Source organism: Carcharhinus amblyrhynchos, chromosome 9, assembly GCF_965287045.1.
Source record: "Carcharhinus amblyrhynchos chromosome 9, sCarAmb.v2.hapA, whole genome shotgun sequence".
NCBI classification, from domain to species: domain Eukaryota; kingdom Metazoa; phylum Chordata; class Chondrichthyes; order Carcharhiniformes; family Carcharhinidae; genus Carcharhinus; species Carcharhinus amblyrhynchos.
In genome coordinates this window covers 84650747-84670450 of record NC_137332.1, presented here as the reverse complement: position 1 = coordinate 84670450, position 19704 = coordinate 84650747, and the positions used below count along the sequence as shown (strand labels likewise).

At 45.6% G+C, this 19704-nt stretch overlaps 1 gene segment (V, D, J or C); it reads left to right on the top strand.

Annotated features, from left to right (window-relative positions):
* Nucleotides 1-6051: 6051 nt before the first annotated feature.
* LOC145348450 (Ig kappa chain V region Mem5-like) lies at nucleotides 6052-13113 on the top strand. The segment is given in 4 exon segments: nucleotides 6052-6100; nucleotides 6287-6589; nucleotides 7030-7068; nucleotides 12653-13113. Coding segments are annotated over 4 exon segments (720 nt in total).
* The last annotated feature ends 6591 nt before the right edge of the window (nucleotides 13114-19704 follow it).

Sequence of the window (19704 nt, the reverse complement as noted above, 5' to 3'; positions counted from 1 at the left end):
CGGTATCAGCCCGGTGAATTCTCCGAGTCTCAATGCTGCTGCCAATCTTGTTCCATTTGTGGTTCTCTGGAAATAAAAACACAAGGTCCATTCTGCTCAGGGGAATGGATTCAGCAATCTGAAAGTTTAAGCTGTTGTTGCAAAGAGTTCACTCTGTGTTTGTCTGCAAGAGGCTGCTACAAAGCTGCTGCATTTTCAACACAGGGAAAAGCTGGTATATCTTTACAGAACAATCAAGCTCTGCTTTTTGGACAGAAATCTCAACTCAAACCTCATAACTTCAAACTTTGCTTTGTTTCATTATATTGTCCTTGAATCCAACTCATTATCCACATTGTGAAGCTTCAAATTGCTGAAACTTCACACACAAATGAGAAATTAGGGAAGGAAAGACATGAAAGCTCACACACACAAATTCTTCATTGTACACAAACACACACAAATAGAAAGAGATGTATATTTCCATTCGAATAACAATTATCTGAACAACATTAAACTTTCAGACTTGAAACAAAAAAAACACTCGCAGTGGAGGGGGTGGGAGGAATCTTCAAGACTTCCACCGACAGGGACAATCTAAACAGCCGAAACTCCCATTTCCTCAGTCCCTGCCTGTCACTGCTCATGTTGTAGAGAGTCTGGTTGAGCAGCAGACAGTGCTCAGGGGGAGGGATGGAGTTTGTATCGGGAGATGAAGACCATGGCTTTGATCTTCCCAATGTGTTTCCCAGTGAGCCTGGCTCCTCAGTCCTGACTGCTCTGAGCTGCTGTTCTTTTCACTGATTGGACAGTTATTGTTAGAGATTCAGACCACAGCACAAATCCCCAGTGTCAAAAATAACTGCAAAGACTGTCAGATCGGAAGATTGAAACGTAACCAACAGAGGAAGTGAAAGAAGGAGCTCAGAGCAGCTGGATGTTTGTTACTGAGACGGGAGAAAATAGTGAACCGTGTTCACTACCTCCAATCTCCCAGCACAGAAGGCACAGTGGGATACAGTCAGGAGGGAGTTATCCTGGGACATCACTGCAGGAGTTCCTCAGGATCGTGTCTGAGACACAACCATCTTCAGCTGCTTCAGTAATGACCTTCAAAGTGGGGATGTTCACTGATGATTACACAATGCTCAGCACCATTCACAACTCCTCAGATATTGAAGCAGTAACATTCGTACCACACAAGTACCACGGATTCACCATCTCCAACAAGAGAGAATTTGAACATCTCCCCTTGACATTCAATGTCATTACCATCGCTGAATCCCCCACTGTAAAATCCTGTTGGTTCTGATTGACCAGAAACTGAACTGGACCAGCCTATAAATACTGTGTCTACAAGAGAAGGTCAGTGGATAGGAATCCTGCAGCCAGTAACTCACATCCTGACTCTCCAAAGCCTGTCCACCATCTACAAGGCACAAGTCTGGAGTGTGATGGAATAGTCTCCACTTGTCTGGATGAGTAGAGCTCCAGCAACACTCGAGAAGCTCAACATCATCCAGGACAAAGCAGCCCCACTTGATTGGCACCCCATTCACAAACATTAAATCCCTCCACCACTGTCGAACAGTGGCAGCAGTGTGTGCCATCTATAAGATGCCCTGCATGAACTCACCAAGGTTCCTGAGGCAGCACCTTCAAAACCCATGACCACTATCATCTGGAAAGACAAATGTAGCAGATCCCTGGGATCAACATCGCCAGGAGATTCCTCTCCAAGCCACATGCCATTCTGAAGTGGAAATACATCTCCGTTCATGCACTGTCGCTGGGTCAGAATCCTGGAAACCCCTCCCTAACAGCACTGTGGGTGTGTGTACACCTCATGCACTGCAGCGGTTCAAGAAGGCAGCTCATCACCACCTTCTCAAGGACAATTAGGGATGGGCAATAAATGTTGGGATAGCCAGTGATACCCACAGCCCATCAATGAATACATTTTTAATAATTCCTACTTTACACAATGTCCCAATCTGTGTGTTGAAGTCTGGATCCTGTCAGCAGGATATTTGACTGCAAAAGCCTTCACCACTGTGTCTAATTCTGTCCCCCACTAAAATCCACACAGAACCTGAATTTATATAGCACCTTAGTGTACAACACAGCACATTATGTTTCGCAGAGCAGCGTAAGAGGAATGGGGGAGGGGCTGGGGGTAGTTTAGGAAGAGAGATCGAAGGCTTGGGTGAAAGGATGGAGTTTGATGAGAAGAAAGATTTGGAGAGGGGAAGGGATTAAGGGTGGGAGGTCAGAGAGCAGAACCTGGGCATCTGAAGGCTCTGCTCTCAATGGTGGGATGAAGGAAGCAGCGATGAGCCGGGGAACAGAGTCAGCAGATGGAAGGTGAGGGAGAAATGTGAGTCTGGAGCAGGACACAGGGGTAGGGAGGAGTGAGGCCATGGACGGAATTGGAGGGCTGTGAGGTCAGGGGTGACAAGTAAATGAAGTCAGGGGCGATAGATAACTGAGGCCAGGGGTGATAGGTCAGTGAGGTCAGGGGTGATAGATCACTGAGGTTAGGGGTGATAGGCCAGTGAGGTCAGGAGTGCTGCTGGAATGACACTTGGTGCTAGACAGAGTCCAGACCCACTGCATTTGGGACAAGCTGGAAATAAGAGGCGGATGTGATGGAGAGAATGTGGAGTTTGAAGCTCGGCTACTGGAGGCTCCAGTGGGAAGGAGGCCCATGTTTACTGGTCCCTATTGGAGGCTCCAGTGGGAAGGAGGCCCATGTTTACTGGTCCCTATTGGAGGCTCCAGTGGGAAGGAGGCCCATGTTTACTGGTCCCTATTGGAGGCTCCAGTGGGAAGGAGGCCCATGTTTACTGGTCCCTATTGGAGGCTCCAGTGGGAAGGAGGCCCATGTTTACTGGTCCCTATTGGAGGCTCCAGTGGGAAGGAGGTCCATGTTTACTGGTCCCTATTGGAGGCTCCAGTGGGAAGGAGGCCCATGTTTATTGGTCCCTATTGGAGGCTCCAGTGGGAAGGAGGCCCATGTTTACTGGTCCCTATTGGAGGCTCCAGTGGGAAGAACATAAGAACATAAGAAATAGGAGCAGGAGTAGGCCAACTAGCCCTTCGAGCCTGCCCCGCCATTCAATAAGATCATGGCTGATCTGTCTTGGCTCAGTTCCACATTCCTGCCCTCTCCCCATAACCCTTAATCCCCTCTCTTATCAAAAACCCATCAACCCGCGTCTTAGAAATATTTAGAGAGGCAGCCTCCACCACTTCAACGGGCAGAGAATTCCAGAGATTCACCACCCTTTGAGTGAAGAAGTTCCTCCTCAACTCCGTTCTAACCCGCCCCCCCCTTTATCTTGAGGCTGTACCCCCTAGTCCTACTATCCTTTCTGAGCGGGAAGAGTCTCTCCACCTCTATCCTATCCATCCCATTCATCATCTTATACGTCTCAATGAGATCCCCCCTCATTCTTCTAAACTCTAACAAGTACAAGCCTAATCTATTCAGCCTCTCCTCATAGCTCAACCCCCTCAACTCCGGCATCAGCCTAGTAAACCTCCTCTGCACTCCCTCCAAGGCCAAAATATCCTTGCGTAAGTACGGCGCCCAAAACTGCACACAGTACTCCAGCTGCGGCCTCACCAATGCCCTATACAGCTGCAGCAAGACCTCCCTACTTTTATATTCAATCCCCCCCGCGATGAAGGCCAGCATCCCATTCGCCTTCCTGACCACCTGCTGCACCTGCAAGCTGGGTTTTTGCGACTCATGCACAAGGACCCCGAGGTCCCTCTGCACCGTCGCCTGCTGCAGTTTTTCTCCACGTAAGTAATAATCCTTCCTACCATTATTCCTACCAAAGTGGACCACCTCGCACTTGCCAACATTAAATTCCATTTGCCATTTCCTGGCCCATTTGCCCAGCCTATCTAGATCCTTCTGTAGACTCTCCCCACCCTCCGCACAATTTGCCTTTCCACCAATTTTGGTGTCATCAGCAAATTTCGACACCCTACACTCGGTTCCCTCCTCCAGATCATCTATATAAATGGTAAATAGCTGAGGCCCCAGCACCGACCCCTGGGGCACTCCACTAGTCACCATCCGCCAATCCGAATAGCACCCATTAACCCCCACTCTCTGCCTCCTATGGAGGCCCATGTTTACTGGTCCCTATTGGAGGCTCCAGTGGGAAGGAGGCCCATGTTTACTGGTCTCTATTGGAGGCTCCAGTGGGACATGGACATCATGGTCGATGTGGAGCAGTTTCTTTCTGTTGTACATATGTCATTGTCCACCTTTGCGGAGGTTGCAAAATGGATAAAGGGGAACTTGTAGCTGTAATGTACAGGGAATTTGAAAAGGTATTTCATAAATTGCCACATCAAATGTTACTACACAAGATATGATGGTGTGTGGTTAAGACGATGGTGTGTGGGTAACATATTAGCGTTGATAGAGGATTGGTTCGCTCACAGAAACAAGAGAGAAGGGATAAATGATTGTTTTGGGGTTGGGAAGCTGTAATTAGTGGAGCTCTGGAACAATCAGTGCCGGGACCCCAGCTATTCACAATCCACATCAATGACTTGGATAAAGGGAATGAATGGAACTCATGTCCCAGTGACACTAAGATAGGTGGGAAAAGTAAGTTACCAAGAGGAGGTAGAGAGTCTGCAAACAGATAGGGACAGAGGAAGTGAGTGGCTAAACATTTGCAGTACAACCTGGGTAAATGTGAAGGTGTCCACTTTGGCAGGAAGAATAGAAAAGCAGTAAACTATTGAAATGGAGAGAGATTGTACAACTCGGTGCTACAGAGGGATCTGGCTGTCCTGGGACATCAATCACAACAAGTTAGTCTGCAGCTCCAGCAAGTGATTAGGAAAACAAATGGAATGTTGGTGTTTATTACAAGGAGAATGGAATATAAAAATAGGGAAGTTTTACTGCAGCTGTACAGGGTCTCAGTGAGACCACATCTGGAATACTGTCTACAGTTAAGGCCTCCTTATTTGAAAAAGGATATCATTGTGTTAGAAACAGTTCAGAGAAGATTTGGGTTATCAGGGGAGGTTGGATCGACTGGAGCTTTTCTGTCTCTTGGAGGCTGAGGGGTGACCTTATAGAGGTCTGTAAAATAATGAGGGGCATAGATCAACTTGATAATTTATATCTTTGCTCAAAGGTAGGGGATTCTAAAACTAGAAGACATAGGTTTAAGGTGAGAGGGGAGAGATACAAAAGTGTCCAAATGGGCAATTTTTTCACACAGAGGTGGAACAAGCTGCCAGAGGTAGTAATAGAGGCGGACACAATTTTGTCTTTTAAAAAGTATTTAGGCAGTCACATGGGTAAGATGGGTATAGACAGATATGGGCCAAATACAGCAATTGAAGTTAGGGCTTTAAAAACAAAAGGCAGCATGAACAAGTTGGGCTGAAGGGCCTGTTTCCTTGCTGTAAACCTCTATGAATCTATGAGATAAAGTGAGGGAGAAACTGAGAGGAATAGAGGGAGGGAGAATGAGAAGAGAGAAAAAGAGTGAACGAGAGGGTAAACAAAGAGTGTGAGACAGGAAGGACAAGAAAGGGAGACAGTGAGAGTGTGATGGACAGAAACATAGACTAATGAAGAGTTACTCAGAGAGTGAAAGAGACAGCAATTGAGGGAGTGATATCAATAGAGTGATGGAGACAGAGACTGAGGGACAGATATCGAGAGAGAAAGACTCAGACTGAGAGAGAGACTGAGGGATAAATATTGAGAGAGAGAGACAGCGAGTGAGGGAGAGATATCGAGAGAGTGAGAGACAGAGACTGAGGGACAGAGTCTGAGGGTCAGAAACTGAGGGTCAGAGACCCTCAGTCTCTGACCCTCAGTCTCTGTCCCTCAGCCTCTGTCCCTCAGCCTCTCTGGAGAGAGAAGAAGAGGAAGTGAAAGGTGCTGACGTGGTTTCTCTGGGTCAGACCATTTACAAACTGAGGAACAGGCAGTGAGACTCTCACAGGCTGCAGCTTTATAAAGCAGAGCCCAGTGAAGGGAGAGTTTATCAGTAACCAGGCACAGGGACACGAGCACACACCATGATTTCAGCCATCCAGCTGCTCTGGCCTCTGGCATTCTGCATCGCAGGTACAAATCTCTCTCCTTCCACCTTGAATATTTCCCTGCTCTCCATTTCAATCCAATTCTCCTGACTTGTGATTGAAGGGAAACTGCTGAAAGGAGAGGAACAGTCAGTGTCTCCAACAATATCTCATTGTACAGCCTCTTTCTGTGACAGTTCTTACTTCACTCTGTTTCTCTATTACTCCTCAGGTATCAATGGAGAAATCATCATGACCCAGACTCCCCCGGTGCTGTCAGTGAGCCTGGGCCAGACCACCACCATCACCTGTACGGCCAGTCAAAGCATTTACAATAATATTGCTTGGTACCAACAGCGAGAAGGACAGAAACCGGCTCTGCTGATCTCTGAGGCATCAACTCGATTCACAGGAGTATCCGACCGATTCACCGGCAGTGGATCTGGGACAAGATTCACCATGACAATCAGCAATGTTCAGAATGAGGATGTCGCTGATTATTACTGTCAGCAATATAACAGCTATGCTAGACACAGTGATACAGAGCCTTACAAAAACCCCAATACACACAGTCCCACCTCCTGTACTGACACATCCCACAGTTTTATATAATATATAATAATGGACACACAGTCCCACCTCCTGTACTGACACATCCCACAGTTTTATATAATATATAATGAACACAAGAAAGTAAACTGAACAAATTATTTGCACTGTCCGCTACACACTCCAGTCCCTGTGGTGTCCACCGCTCACTGAAGGCCTCGAGTTTCCCTCTTACTCTCCATGTCCACATATGAAGAGCAGCTGAAAGATTTATCATCTCAAATTAGAATTCTCAACTCTCCCAACAAAACACAGAGACATTGAGAGAAACAGAGAGAGAGAAAGAGTGAGAGAGAAAGATGAGTGAGACAGTGAGTGAGTCAGAGACAGAGGTTTTTGTACAGCTCCTCCACTGGAAGCTGTCAGTGTGCCTTACGTTCGGTAAAGGAACCAAACTCAGACTGAGTAAGTAAAGCCCAATCCTCCATTATTAACCCTTTCAATGCTGAAACTTTCTCAAACACAAATACTGAATAGTTGAAGGTGTTAGTGAGGAAGCTGCAGTCAATGAAATGGTTGATTGAAGAACACTGTGTAGAACAGGGAGTCCAGCTGTATTTCTTTCCTTCCATTCCCCCCTTTAAGCAGCAAGATATAAGTAAGCAGCTTTTACCCACCGTGTGGAGGAGATCTGGACGTTTGCAGACTGTGTTCACATTCCTGCAGCATGGAGTGAAATCACTCTCTAGACTCCTGTCAGTCTCAGTGTGACACACACAGGCAGAGTTTGATGTGAAGTTGAACTCTCTGTCTCACTCTCTGATATAACTGATCACAGCAGCAGCACAGTGAGATACCGAGGTGCCACCTGCCCCAGCTTTCACTCTGCTCTCTCCACTCCCTGCTTATCTCTTGCTGAAGTTCTGATGACAAACAGCCACAGCAGGGCTCACAATCCAGTGGCTTCAGTGTTCCAGGCTTTTGGGGAGACTCTCTGTTACTTTCTCTTTGGGATGAGTTCATTCTGACATTTATTCCGGATCCAACATCACTGAAAATGCTGATTGTTCTCATTGCTGTGTGTGGGATCTTGCTGTGTACATGTTGTGACCAGTCCTCGGACAGGGTCCCTCATTTGTTAACTTCCTGAACCGGATCCCAATTTTGTTTTCCTCTGGGTGAGGAGTAATCAGCTGGAATCCCGCCCTCGATTGGTCACAACAGGGTTCATTTAAAATGGATCCCTTCACCCGTGGAAACCTTACACAGTCCATGTAGTTTTTTATTAGCCATTGAATCCCTACAGTGCAGGAGGAGGATATTCAGTCCATTGACAGAATTACGAGGGACAGAGATAGGGTAGATATGAGGAAACTCTTCCCCTTAATCACAGAGGCAGCAGATTTTGAGAGACGTGAGGGAAATCTTTTCACCCGATTCTCCAAAAGAGCTTCTTACCCAGGCTCCCTGTAACCCTGCGCATTTACCATTGCTAACCCACCTAAAGAACACACTCGGGGTAATTTAGCATGGCCAATCCATCTAACCTGCAGACCTTTGGAATGGGGGAGGAAACTGGAGCACCCCGAAAAATGTCTCAACTCACATTCTGTCACCCCAGCACCAGTACACACAGCTCAGGGATACAGTTGGAATTTTAACCCACTTCCCTGTTGTTTCCTGTCACACTTGACAAAGGAACAGCGTTTCCGAAAGCTTGTGGGTTTCCTACCAAATAAACTGGTTGGACTTTAACCTGGTGTTGTGAGACTTCTTACTAACTTTCAGGTGTGATATTCCATCTTCTCTCGGGTCTGGTCAGTCAATATAATCCACATCGGAATTTTCCAGAAGTTGGTCACTTTACATTCTCGGCCATCTTGGTTCAGTCAGAGTGTCATAGACATTTACAGCACAGAAAGAGGCCCTTCAGCCCATCCTGTCTCTGCTGGCCATCAAGCTCCTAACTATTCTAAACCCATTTTCCAACACTTGATCCGTAGCCTTGTGTGCTTTGGAATTTCAAATGCTCATCTAAATACTTCTTAAATGTTGTGAGGGTTCCTGCCTCTACCACCCTTTCAGGGAGTGAGTTCCAGATTCCCAGCACCCTCTGAGTGAAAGGATTTCCCTCAAATCCCTCAAAATCTGCTGCCTCTGTGATTAAGGGGAAAAGTTTCCTCATATCTACCCGATCTCTGTCCCTCGTAATTCTGTCTTTCTGCAGTTATACAGGGCCTTGGTGAGACCACACTGGGAATAATGTGTCCGGTTTTGCTCTCCTTATCTGAGGAAGGATATTTTTGGGACAGAGGGAGTGCAGCAAATGTTTACTGGAATGATTTCTGCGAGAATGGGATTGATGTAGGAGGAGAGATTGAGTTGGTTTTTTTAAAGTTTATTTATTAGTCACAAGTAGGCTTACATTCACACTGCAATGAAGTCACGGAGAAAATCCCCGCGTGGCCACATTCCGGCGCCTCTTTGGGTATTCTGAGGGAGAATTTAGCTTGGCCTAACCTGCACACCTTTTGGACTGTGGGAGGAAACCGGAGCACCTGAAGGAAACCTTCGCAGACATGGGGAGAATTTGCAAACTCCACACAGACAGTGACCCAAGCTGGTAATTGAACCTGGGTCCCTGGCACTGTGAGGCAGCAGTGCTAGCCACTGTGTCACCGTGCTGCCCCCACTGCAGGTCAGAAGAATGAGGGGGGATCACATAAAAACCTATAAAATTCCAACAGGACGAGTCAGGATAGATACAGGAAGCATGTTCCCAATGCTGGGAGCGTCCAGTTTGAGGCATCATAGTCTGAGAATATGGGGGAAACCTTTTAGGACTGAGGTGAGGAGAAATTCCTTCACCCAGTGAGGGGTAAACCTGTGGAATTCACTATCACAGAAAGCAGTTGAAGCCAAAATATTATACGTTTTCAAGAAGGAGTGAGATTTAGCTCTTGGGGTAAATAGGATGAAAGAATTTGGTGGGGAAGGCAGGATCTGACTACTGATTGGATGATCAGCCATGATCATGATGAAGAGTGGAACAGGCTCAAAGGGCCAAATGGCCTATTCCTGTTCCTATTTTCTGTGATTCTATGCAGACCAGCATTTATCACCCATCCCTAATTGCCCTGGTGAAGATGGTGCTGAGGTGGTGGAATAAGTTCTACTCCAATGAGTATCGGCCCAACTTGCTCAAGCTTTCCTCATAAGACAATCCCTTACTCGGTGGAATCAGCCTAGTGAACCATCTCTGAACTCTTTCCAATTCTCCTATATCTTTCCTTAAGTAAGGAGACCCTAAGTGTCCACAATATTCTAAGTGTGATTTTCTCAATGTGCTGTAGCAAAACATCCCTCCTTTTATACTCATCCTCATTGGAATGAACAGTAACATTCCATTTGTCTTCCTAATTTTTTTCTGTTCCTGGATGCAAAGACACCCAGATCACTTGAGAGAATCTCTCCAGTTTACTAGGATTCTGCTCTATCCTCCTGCCAAAGTGGACAACCTCACATTTCCCCACATTATCCTCCATCTGTCAATGTTTTCCCACTCACTGAACCGATCTCTATCCCTTTTCAGACTCTGTATCCTCCTCACAACTTGCATTCCTACTCATAAATGTATCATCAGTAAATTTAGCGACAATCCTCTCATTCCCTTCATCCAGCTCATTAATATAAATTGTAGAGTTAAACCCCAAACAACAAACGTCTTCCTTTGTGCCAGGTATAACTCCAAGCAGCGGAGAGTTTCCTCCCTAATTCCCATCGATTCCAGTTTTGCTTGGCCTCCTTGATACCACACTTGGTCAAATGCTGCCTCGATATCAAAGGCAGTCACTCTCACCTCATCTCTGGAGTTCGGTTCTTTTGTCCATGTTTGAACCAAGGCTGTAATGAGTCAGGAACTGAGTGACCCTGCTGGAACCCAGAGTCAGGGTCAATGGGCAGGTTATTGCAGAGTAAGTGCTGTTTGATATCGCTGTAGATATGTTCAGATCACATTGCTAACAATCAAGATTAGACTGAAGGGATGGGTATTGTGCAGATTGGATTTGTCTTATGTGGACAATTCATAACCAGGGAATTTCCCACATTGCCAGCTTGATGCCAATGTTGTACCTGCACTGGAACAGCTTGGCCAAGGGCATGGAATGTTCTGGAGCACGAGTCTGCAGGACCTCCGGAGGAGGTCGAGATGGATCATCCACTCGGAACTTCTGGCTGAAGATTGCTGCAAATGCTTCAGCCTTATCTTTTGTACTGATGTGCTGGGTTCCTCCATCATTGAGGATGGGGATATTTGTGGTGCCTCCTCCTCCAGTGAGTTGTTTAATTGTCCACCACCATTCACGGCTGGATGTGACAGGACTGCAGAGCTTAGATCTGATCCATTAGTTGTGGGATGGTTTAACTCTGTCTATCACTTGCTGCTTCTGCTGTTTGGCACACAGTCTCTGTGTTGTAGCTTCACCAGGTTAACACCTCATTTTTCAGTCTGTCTGTTGTTGCTCCTGCCATGTCCTCCTGCACTCTTCATTGAACTGAAAGCAGCAGAGAATCCACAGAAACACACTGATGCTTCAAATCCCACTCCTGAGACGGTGGTGACAGGTGCTATAGAAATGTAATTCTGTCTTTGAGCTTGGAGATTCCTGATCCTGACTCTCACCCATTCTCCACACACTCGCACCCTCCAGAGTTCATGGGGTCATTCGGAGCAGTGACCCTGTCTGACCCCCGGACACTGAGACTAATTCTAGCCTCACCCTTGACCTCAGCCCAGTGCTGGGCAGGAAGGTTTGAAATGAAATCTAGAAGCTTCTACACCAGCCAATGGGAATCCTGTGTGAAGTGTGTTGATCCAAGTCTGCTCCAATGTTCTGGGATAAAGTTCTCCTGATCTGTGTGTGATCTGAGGTTTGTTGATGCTCAACCTGTTTCCCCCAGACAGACTGAGCAATAGTTCCAGCTTCCTGACTGGTTAACACTCTGTTAAAGGGACACTGTGTTTTTAAGTAGTCTCACTATTAACCATTTCAGTGCTGAATTTGTAGTAATTTTTTACAAATATTTCAGTAACATTGTAAAATGATTCAACCAGCTTCAAGTCAAACCTTTACCCCCAGACACTGAACTACTTTGAAATCCAACTTGTCACTTTCCCTCGGATCCCATCAGCTTCTAATTTTAAACAACGGTACAGCATTACCCGTTCTCCAGTCCTCCCACCCCACAACTGTGGCGAGAGGGGATTGGAAAATTATGGTCAGGCTCTCCGCTATTTCTTCTCCTGCTTCCCTTCGCATCCTGGGATACATTTCACCCGGGCCTGGGCATTTCTCCACTTTCAAAAATGATAAGTATATTCATACCTCCTCTCTCACTAACATTATCCAATCAATTATTTCACAATCTCTCTCCTCCTGAAATACAATGTCAGATTTGTCCCTCTCATTTGTAATATCTAACCTAAATTGTTCATTCAGAATCATCTCTGTGCCTTTCCCCTCCACACACAAGTTATCTTTTTGCTTTCTAACCAGCCGTATTCATTCCTCAGTTATCCTCTTTGCAATATCCCATGCTATTGCTTTGTGTGAATATATTTCTATCTCCAGCTCAAATATCCTCCCACTGCTCTGACACTGATTACCTTCAAGTTGCTGTTTCTGGTTCATTTTGGCAAATTCCAGTTTAATGAAATTGGCCTTTCCCCAATTTAAAACTTTTACCCTTGATCGATCTTTCCTCTTTTCCATAAGAACTCTAAATCGTTAACTTTATGATGATCAGCGTTACCCAAATGTTCCCCCACTGATACAAATTCCAGCTACCCAGATTTGTTCTCTAAAACTACCCAAAACTGCCCCTTCTCTTCTTGGGATGTTTCTGTACTGGTTAAAACAGCTCACTGGAATAGATTTTCGGAATTGTGTAACGTTGAAACATTGACACGGATTTGATCCCAGTTAATATTCGGGATGTTGAAAGCCTGAAAATGGCAGTGATTAAAATTCCTTCTCTTCTCTTCCAGCCCGTGAGAATTCACAACCCACGCTGACCCTGCTGCCCCCCTCCCCGGAGGAGGTCAAGACCAAGGGCACTGCCACCCTGGTGTGCCTTGCCGATCACTTCTATCCCGATGAGGTGGAGGTGAAGTGGAAGAAGGATGGTGCAGCCATTTCCAACGGAGTTCAGACCAGCAACTACCTGCGAGCTTCGGACAACACCTACAGCGTCAGCAGCCTGCTGACCCTCTCTGGCTCCGACTGGGAGTCCAACGCTCGCTTCTCCTGTGCCCTCACCCACGTGAGCCTCTCCTCACCCCTCAGCAAGAGTGTCAGGAGTTCAGAATGTGCCTAGAGTGTTAGAGACAGTCCACAGAGGAGACACAACTTGGAATAGAACAGGGGTGAGCTGGGAGGACAAAGGTCATTGTCAGCATTGAATTACAACTCTCTTCCTTCTCGGGACTGGGTCTGAGACACTTCTGAGGGTCAGGGGTTAAAGAATATTGTTGGGATATTGTAGAGGGAGCTTTACTCTGTATCTAACCCTGTGCTTTTCCTTCACTGGGAGTGTTTGATGGGAACAGTGTGGATTTGTGATAACAAGTAAAACCTCTCGAAGATGCTGAAGACTGTCAGCTGTACAGAAATAACGTGACCCTCTGAAGTATCTGCTTCAGTAAACCAGACCTCCTTCCTGCTCACCCTGCAGTTACAATTGAAGCTTTAGTCACTGTTTAAAGGGACAGGATTCTCATGTTATTGAGAAAATCTCCACAAGTGTTTTAATAAACCTCCATTCTCCCTGTGAATTTCTCCAGCTTCCTCTGGCTGGGCTGTTTATTCAAGTCTTTTTTCTGTCAATGTCAATGTGTAAAAGGTAATAAACATGAAGAATATTCAGTATCTGTCTGGTGAGTGCTTTGGAAATGTCCCACCTCCCCATCAGCTGATTGGCTGCATTTCACCAATGATTGTCCTGATTGGCTGCTTGGCCTGTCAATCAATGACATCAGCAGAAGATTGGATTCAAATCCAATGATCAATCATTTGAAAATGATCAGTTTGATCTGGAATCTCTTGAGTGACAAGATTGAAAACAGAAAAGAAACTGAAAGTTGCTGGGATTAAACCATCACAATCACAATTCTGATGTTTAATCAGTTGTTATGGAAACAATGGAGTCTGATTGTCACATTTCAGCAGACATCCAAAATCCATCTGCTGTTGAGTTATATCTGAGAATGTGGAAATGGTCTGAGGTCAAAGGGGTGAAATGAAGTTGCTGTGATTAAATCATTGCAGTCAAAATCCTCCACCGCATATTCACCACCTTCCCCTTGACCTTACCATCTCACATGGTCTCACTGCTGCCATAATTTCAATCAGAGATCAGACCATCTCTGATCATTTCCTTGTATCACTCCCCAGCCATATCCCCCTTCCACACCCCCAAACCCACCCCCTTCTGTATCCATCCCTGCAAAAACCTATTCCACAATACACTTACAACTGCACTTTCCAAACCCCAACTATCTTCAACTTGATTTTACATGAAGCCAGTTTATTCTCAGACCAGCCCAGCAGAGAGACAACCTGTTTGTTTCTCCGCACTCAACTCTTCCAAACTGAGTCCATTGATCATTGGACCAATGATCATCACCTGTCTTGAACAATCTAATTGGATGAAGAATATAAATATCAAAGGATGCAATGGCGAGCACATTGACAAAGGCTGAGTTGGTGAAAATGCCAGTTTGGAAACAGGGAGGGATGGTAGCACAATAACAATGTTACAGGCCTGGGGAACCCAGGCACTGGGAGGAATTTGAACTCTTTCCATTCCAGGATACTGGTATTGGACAAGGTAATATGCTGTGGTCCTCAAACTGTTATGGAAGTGTAATACCTTCATCCCACTTTCTTTAAAGACAACAGATTTAAATGAAACAAAACCATCATAAACCCTGCCATATGTAGACACAATGACAAAGCAAAACATGCACTTTTTCTTTATAATGTCCCAACATAATTAATAATTTCTTGGAACAGGCATGTTTATCTGTAAAGCAGTTTGAAAATTGGTGACTCGTGTTAAGTCTTTGTATCTTGGAGATCTCCCTTCTCTTGAACATTGTATTTCTGTGAGCGAAGTCTATTCTTAGCCCTTTTCCGCTGCATTATCTTGGACATTATCCCATGGAGAACAATGAGTGCTTTTCACAACTCTTCTTGGATTCTCAAATTAAAGGGTAACATTTCGTATTTTTTCCCACCAAGAATATGATGAATCCTGTGCTGCTCAAAAACCTACCCAGGAGACTGGCATGTGAAGCATCACTAAATCTTACATAGAAACGTGGAAGCTAGGAGGAGGAGGAGGCCATTTGGCCCTTTGAGCCTGTTCCACCATTCATTATGATCATGGCTGATCATCCAACTCAACAGCATTCCTCGTGTATCCTTTGTTCCTTTGATCCCTTCCATCTCAAGTGCTTTATCGAACTGAATCAGGAACAATGCAGCAGAGGCACAGGCCCTTCAGCCCACCAAGCCTGTGCCAATCACATTGTTCTATCTAGACCCTGTATCCCTCTATACTCTGCCTGTTCATGTTTCTATCTTGGAAAGTCTTAAATATTGCTAACATAACTGCCTCAACCATCTTACTTGGCACTGCATTCCAGGCCACCACTACCCTCTGTGTAAAAAACTTCCACTGCACACCTCTACTGAACTTTTTCCCCACTCCTTGAACTTGTGCCCCCTTGTAATTGGGAATAAAGCTTCCAACTCTCCACCTTATCTTTGCCCCTCATTATTTTATAAACTTCTATCAGGTACCCCTCAGTCTCTGTCTTTCCCGGGACAACAGTCCCAGTTTGTTCACTCTCTCCTCAAAGCTAATGCCCTCCATACCAGGCAACATCCTGGCAAACCTTTTCTGTACTCCCTCGAAAGCCACCACGTTCTTCCAGTAGTGTGGCGACCAGAATTGAACAAAGTATTCCCAATGTGACCTAGTCAACGTTTTGTATAACTGGAACATAATTTGCCAACTTTTATACTCGATGCCCCAGTCGATGAAGGTGAGCATGTTATATGCTTTCTTCACCACCTTTTCCACCTGTGCTGCCACTTTTAAGGATCTGTGCACCTGTACTCCCAGATCTCTCTGTGTGTCTATGCTCCTGATGGTTTTGCCATTTATTTTATAGCTTCCACCTGAATTGGATCCACCAAAATGCATCATCTCACATTTATCTGGATTAAATTCTATCTGCCAATTCTCCACCCAATTTTCCAGCCTATCTGTATCCTGCTATATTCTCTGATAATCTTCATCACTTTCCGCAACTCCAGCAATCTTAGTATCATCTGCAAACTTGTTAATCAGACCAACTATATTTTCTTCCAAGTCACTTGTATATATTACAAACAATAGAAGTCCCAGCACTGATCCCTGCTCAAGACCACTAGTTACAGACTGCTTCTTGAAAGCATACAAGGTTTTGGCCTCAACTGCTTTCTATGGTAGCAAATTCCACAGGCTGACCATGTTCTGGGTGAAGAAATTTCTCCTTATCTCTGTCCTAAACACTCTATCCTTGATCCTCAGACTGTGAACCCTGGTTCTGGACATCCCCACCATTGGGTATATCCTTTCTGCTTCTTACCACCCATCTCACCTGGTTCAGTCAGGGCTGGGAACTTGAGTGTGGGTTTCTCCAAGTTTAGTTCCCTCAATGTTTAGTTTGCTGTCAGAGCTTCCCCTCTGTCCTGGCCTGCTTCATCATGTACTCTGCTCCAACACCTCACAACTGGCATCAGGTCTGGGCTGAATACACAGGTCAACTGTCCAATCAAAATTCTCCAAGGATCCCTTTCTTCCTGGGACACTGGATCTCCTTTTTGTGAGGATCTGACCACATTTATTGGGATGGGATGAACATTTCCCAAATGATTGTCGGTTCAATGTCACACCTAAATTCTTTTGCTTCCTGTTTTAACCGATGTGTTTAAAAGCTCCTGAAGCCTGGCTTCCAGCCTGGAATTCCTTCTTGATTTTATTGATCAATTTCGACAAAACTTCCCCACTGAACATGCATGATAAAGATTCCTGCTGCTCTCTCCTTCTGACACCAATAGAACATCGCAGAGTTTGTTTTTATCTGGAAACAATCCATTTTCAACAGGGCCGACCTCAGAGAGAAATACCAAGAACAAAGAAAATTAAAACACAGGAACAGGCCCTTCGGCCCTCCAAGCTTGCACTGACTATGCTGCCCGACTTAACTAAAACACTTACCCTTCTGGGACTATATCCCTCTATTCCCATCCTCTTCATATAGTCGTCAAGACGCCCCTTAAAAGTCACTATCGTATCCGCTTCCGTCATCTCCCCCGGCAACGAGTTCCAAGCACCCACAACTCCCTGTGTAATAAATCTGCCTCATACATTCCTTTAAACCTTGCCCCTTGCACCATAAACCTATGCCCCCTAGTAATTGACTTTTTTATCCTGGGAAAATGCTTCTGACTATCCACTATGGCCACACCTCTCATAATCTTGTAGACCTCTATCAGGTCTCCCCTCAACCTCCATCGCTCCAGTGAGAGCAAGCTAAGTTTCTCCAACATCTCCTCACAGCTAATGCCCTTCATATCAGGCAACATCCTGTTAAATCTTTTCTGTACCGTCTCCAAAGCCTCCACATCCTTCTCGTAGTGTGGCAACCAGAATTGAACACAAAATTCTCGGTGCAGCCTAACTAAGGTTCTTTAGAGCTGCAACATGACTTGTCAATTTTTAAACTCAGTGCCCGGGTGATGAAGGCCAGCATGTCGTATGCCTTCTTGACTACCTTCTCCACCTGCGTTGTCACTTTCAGTGACCTGTGTACCTGTACACTCAGAACCCTTTGCCTATCAATACTCTTAAGGGTTCTGCCATTTACTGTAAATATCCTATCTGTATTAGACCTTCCAAAGTGTATTACCTCACATTTGTCCAGATTAAACTCCATCTGCCATCTCTCCGCCCAAGTCTCCAACTGATCTATACCCTGCTATATCCTCTGATGGTCCTCATCGCTATCCGCAAATCCATCAACCTTTGTGTCATTCGCACATTCATAATGCGGATAACACAAATGTTGGTAGATTTGTGGACAGTTCATAATACTCTATTCATAATACATCATTCAATCCATAAACTCCTGTTTAATTTCACAATTTCCCTTCTCATGGGCATGGCATTCGGCCTCTGATCTTTGGGTAAGCATTCTCCAAGGTAGTCTTCACGACACACAACAGCGCAGAGTCCCTGAGCACAGACTGATAGCCAAGTTCTGCACACATGAGGACGGCCTCAACCGGGATCTTGGGTTCATGTCACACTATCTGAAACCCCCATGATTTGCTGAACTTGCAACATCTCACTTACTGTCCTGTCTGGAAACAATACAATCTCTTTAACTTATGCTGAATGCTATCTCCACTCACATTGTCTGCACCTTTAAGAATTCAGTCGCAGATTATCTGTAAAGATTGCATTCTAATCAGTATTCTGTAAATGTTGTGTGCCTTTATATGCCCTGTTTCTGAACAGAACTCTCCACTCACCTGACGAAGGAACAATGTGTCCCAAAAGCTTGTGGTGTTTACGATCAAATAAACCTGTTGGACCTTAACCTGGTGTTGTGAGACTTCTTACAACATTTACTACCCATCCCTATTTTCCTGTGAGCTGCCTTCTTGAACCACTGCAGTCCGTGAAGTGCAGGTACATCCACAGGGCTGTTAGGGAGGGAGCTCGAGGATTTTGACCCAGTGACAGTGAAGAAAGTGCGATATATTTCCAAGTCATGATGGTGAATGAGTTGGCGGGGAATCTCCAGGTGATGGTGTCCCAGGTGTTTGCTGCCCTTGTCCTTCTAGGTGGTAGTGCTTGTGTATTTGGAAAGTGCTGTCAAAGGAGACTTGGTGAGTTCCTGTGCTGTATCTTGTAGATGGTACACATGGCTGTCACTGTTCATCGGTGGTGGAGGTTTTGTGGAAGGCATAACAATCAAGCGAGCTGCTTTGTCCTCGATGGTGTCTAATTTCTTGAATGTTGTTGGAGATACATTCATCCAGGCAAGTGGAGTGTATTCCATCACAGTCCTGTCTTGTGCCTTGTAGATGGTGGACAGGCCTTGGGGGTCAGGACGTGAGTCAGTCGCCACAGGATTCCTAGCCTCTGACCTGCTTCTGTAGACAGAGTTTTTCTATGGCTCACCCAGTTCAGTGTCTGGTCAATGGTAATCCCCAGGATGTTGATAATGGGTGTTCTGTGATGGTTGTGCCATTGAATGTCGGGGCAATGGTTAGAGTGTCTTTTATTGGTGATTGTCATTGCCTGGCATTTGTGTCGCATGAATATTACTTGCCACTTGCCAGCTCAGATGTGGACATTGTTCAGGTCTTGCTGCATTCAGATAGGAACTGCTTGTGTATCTGAGGAATCCTGAATAGTGCTGAACATTGTGCAGTCATCAGTCAACATCCCCACCTCTGGCCTTATGATGCAAGGAAGGTCATTGTTGAAGCAGCTGAAGATGGTTAGGCCGAGGACACTATCCTGAGGAACTCCTGCAGTGATGTCCACGAGCTCAGATGACTGACCTCCAATCTGATTCCTATTGATTCCAGTTTTGCTGCGGCTCCCTGATTCCACACTGGGTGAAATGATGCCTTGATGTCAAGGGCAGTCACTCTCACCTCTCCCCTTCCGTGAAAAGGGATTCTTTTTAGATTAAATCTTGTTGTGACAACAGAAGGGCTTTAAGGTCAGCCCTCAATCTTCACTTTCCCCTGGAGTCCCGTTGAATATTTCACCATCTGGTGATGGTGAGAGAGCAGACGTTCCCCTCAGGAATTGTTCCCAAGGGACAGGATCAGGAGACACAGGAGGGAGGGATTGTTCCCAAGGGACAGGATCAGGAGACACAGGAGGAAGGGATTGTTCCCAAGGGAAAGGATCTGGGGACACAGGAGGGAGGGATTATTCCCAAGGGACAGGATCAGCAGATACAGG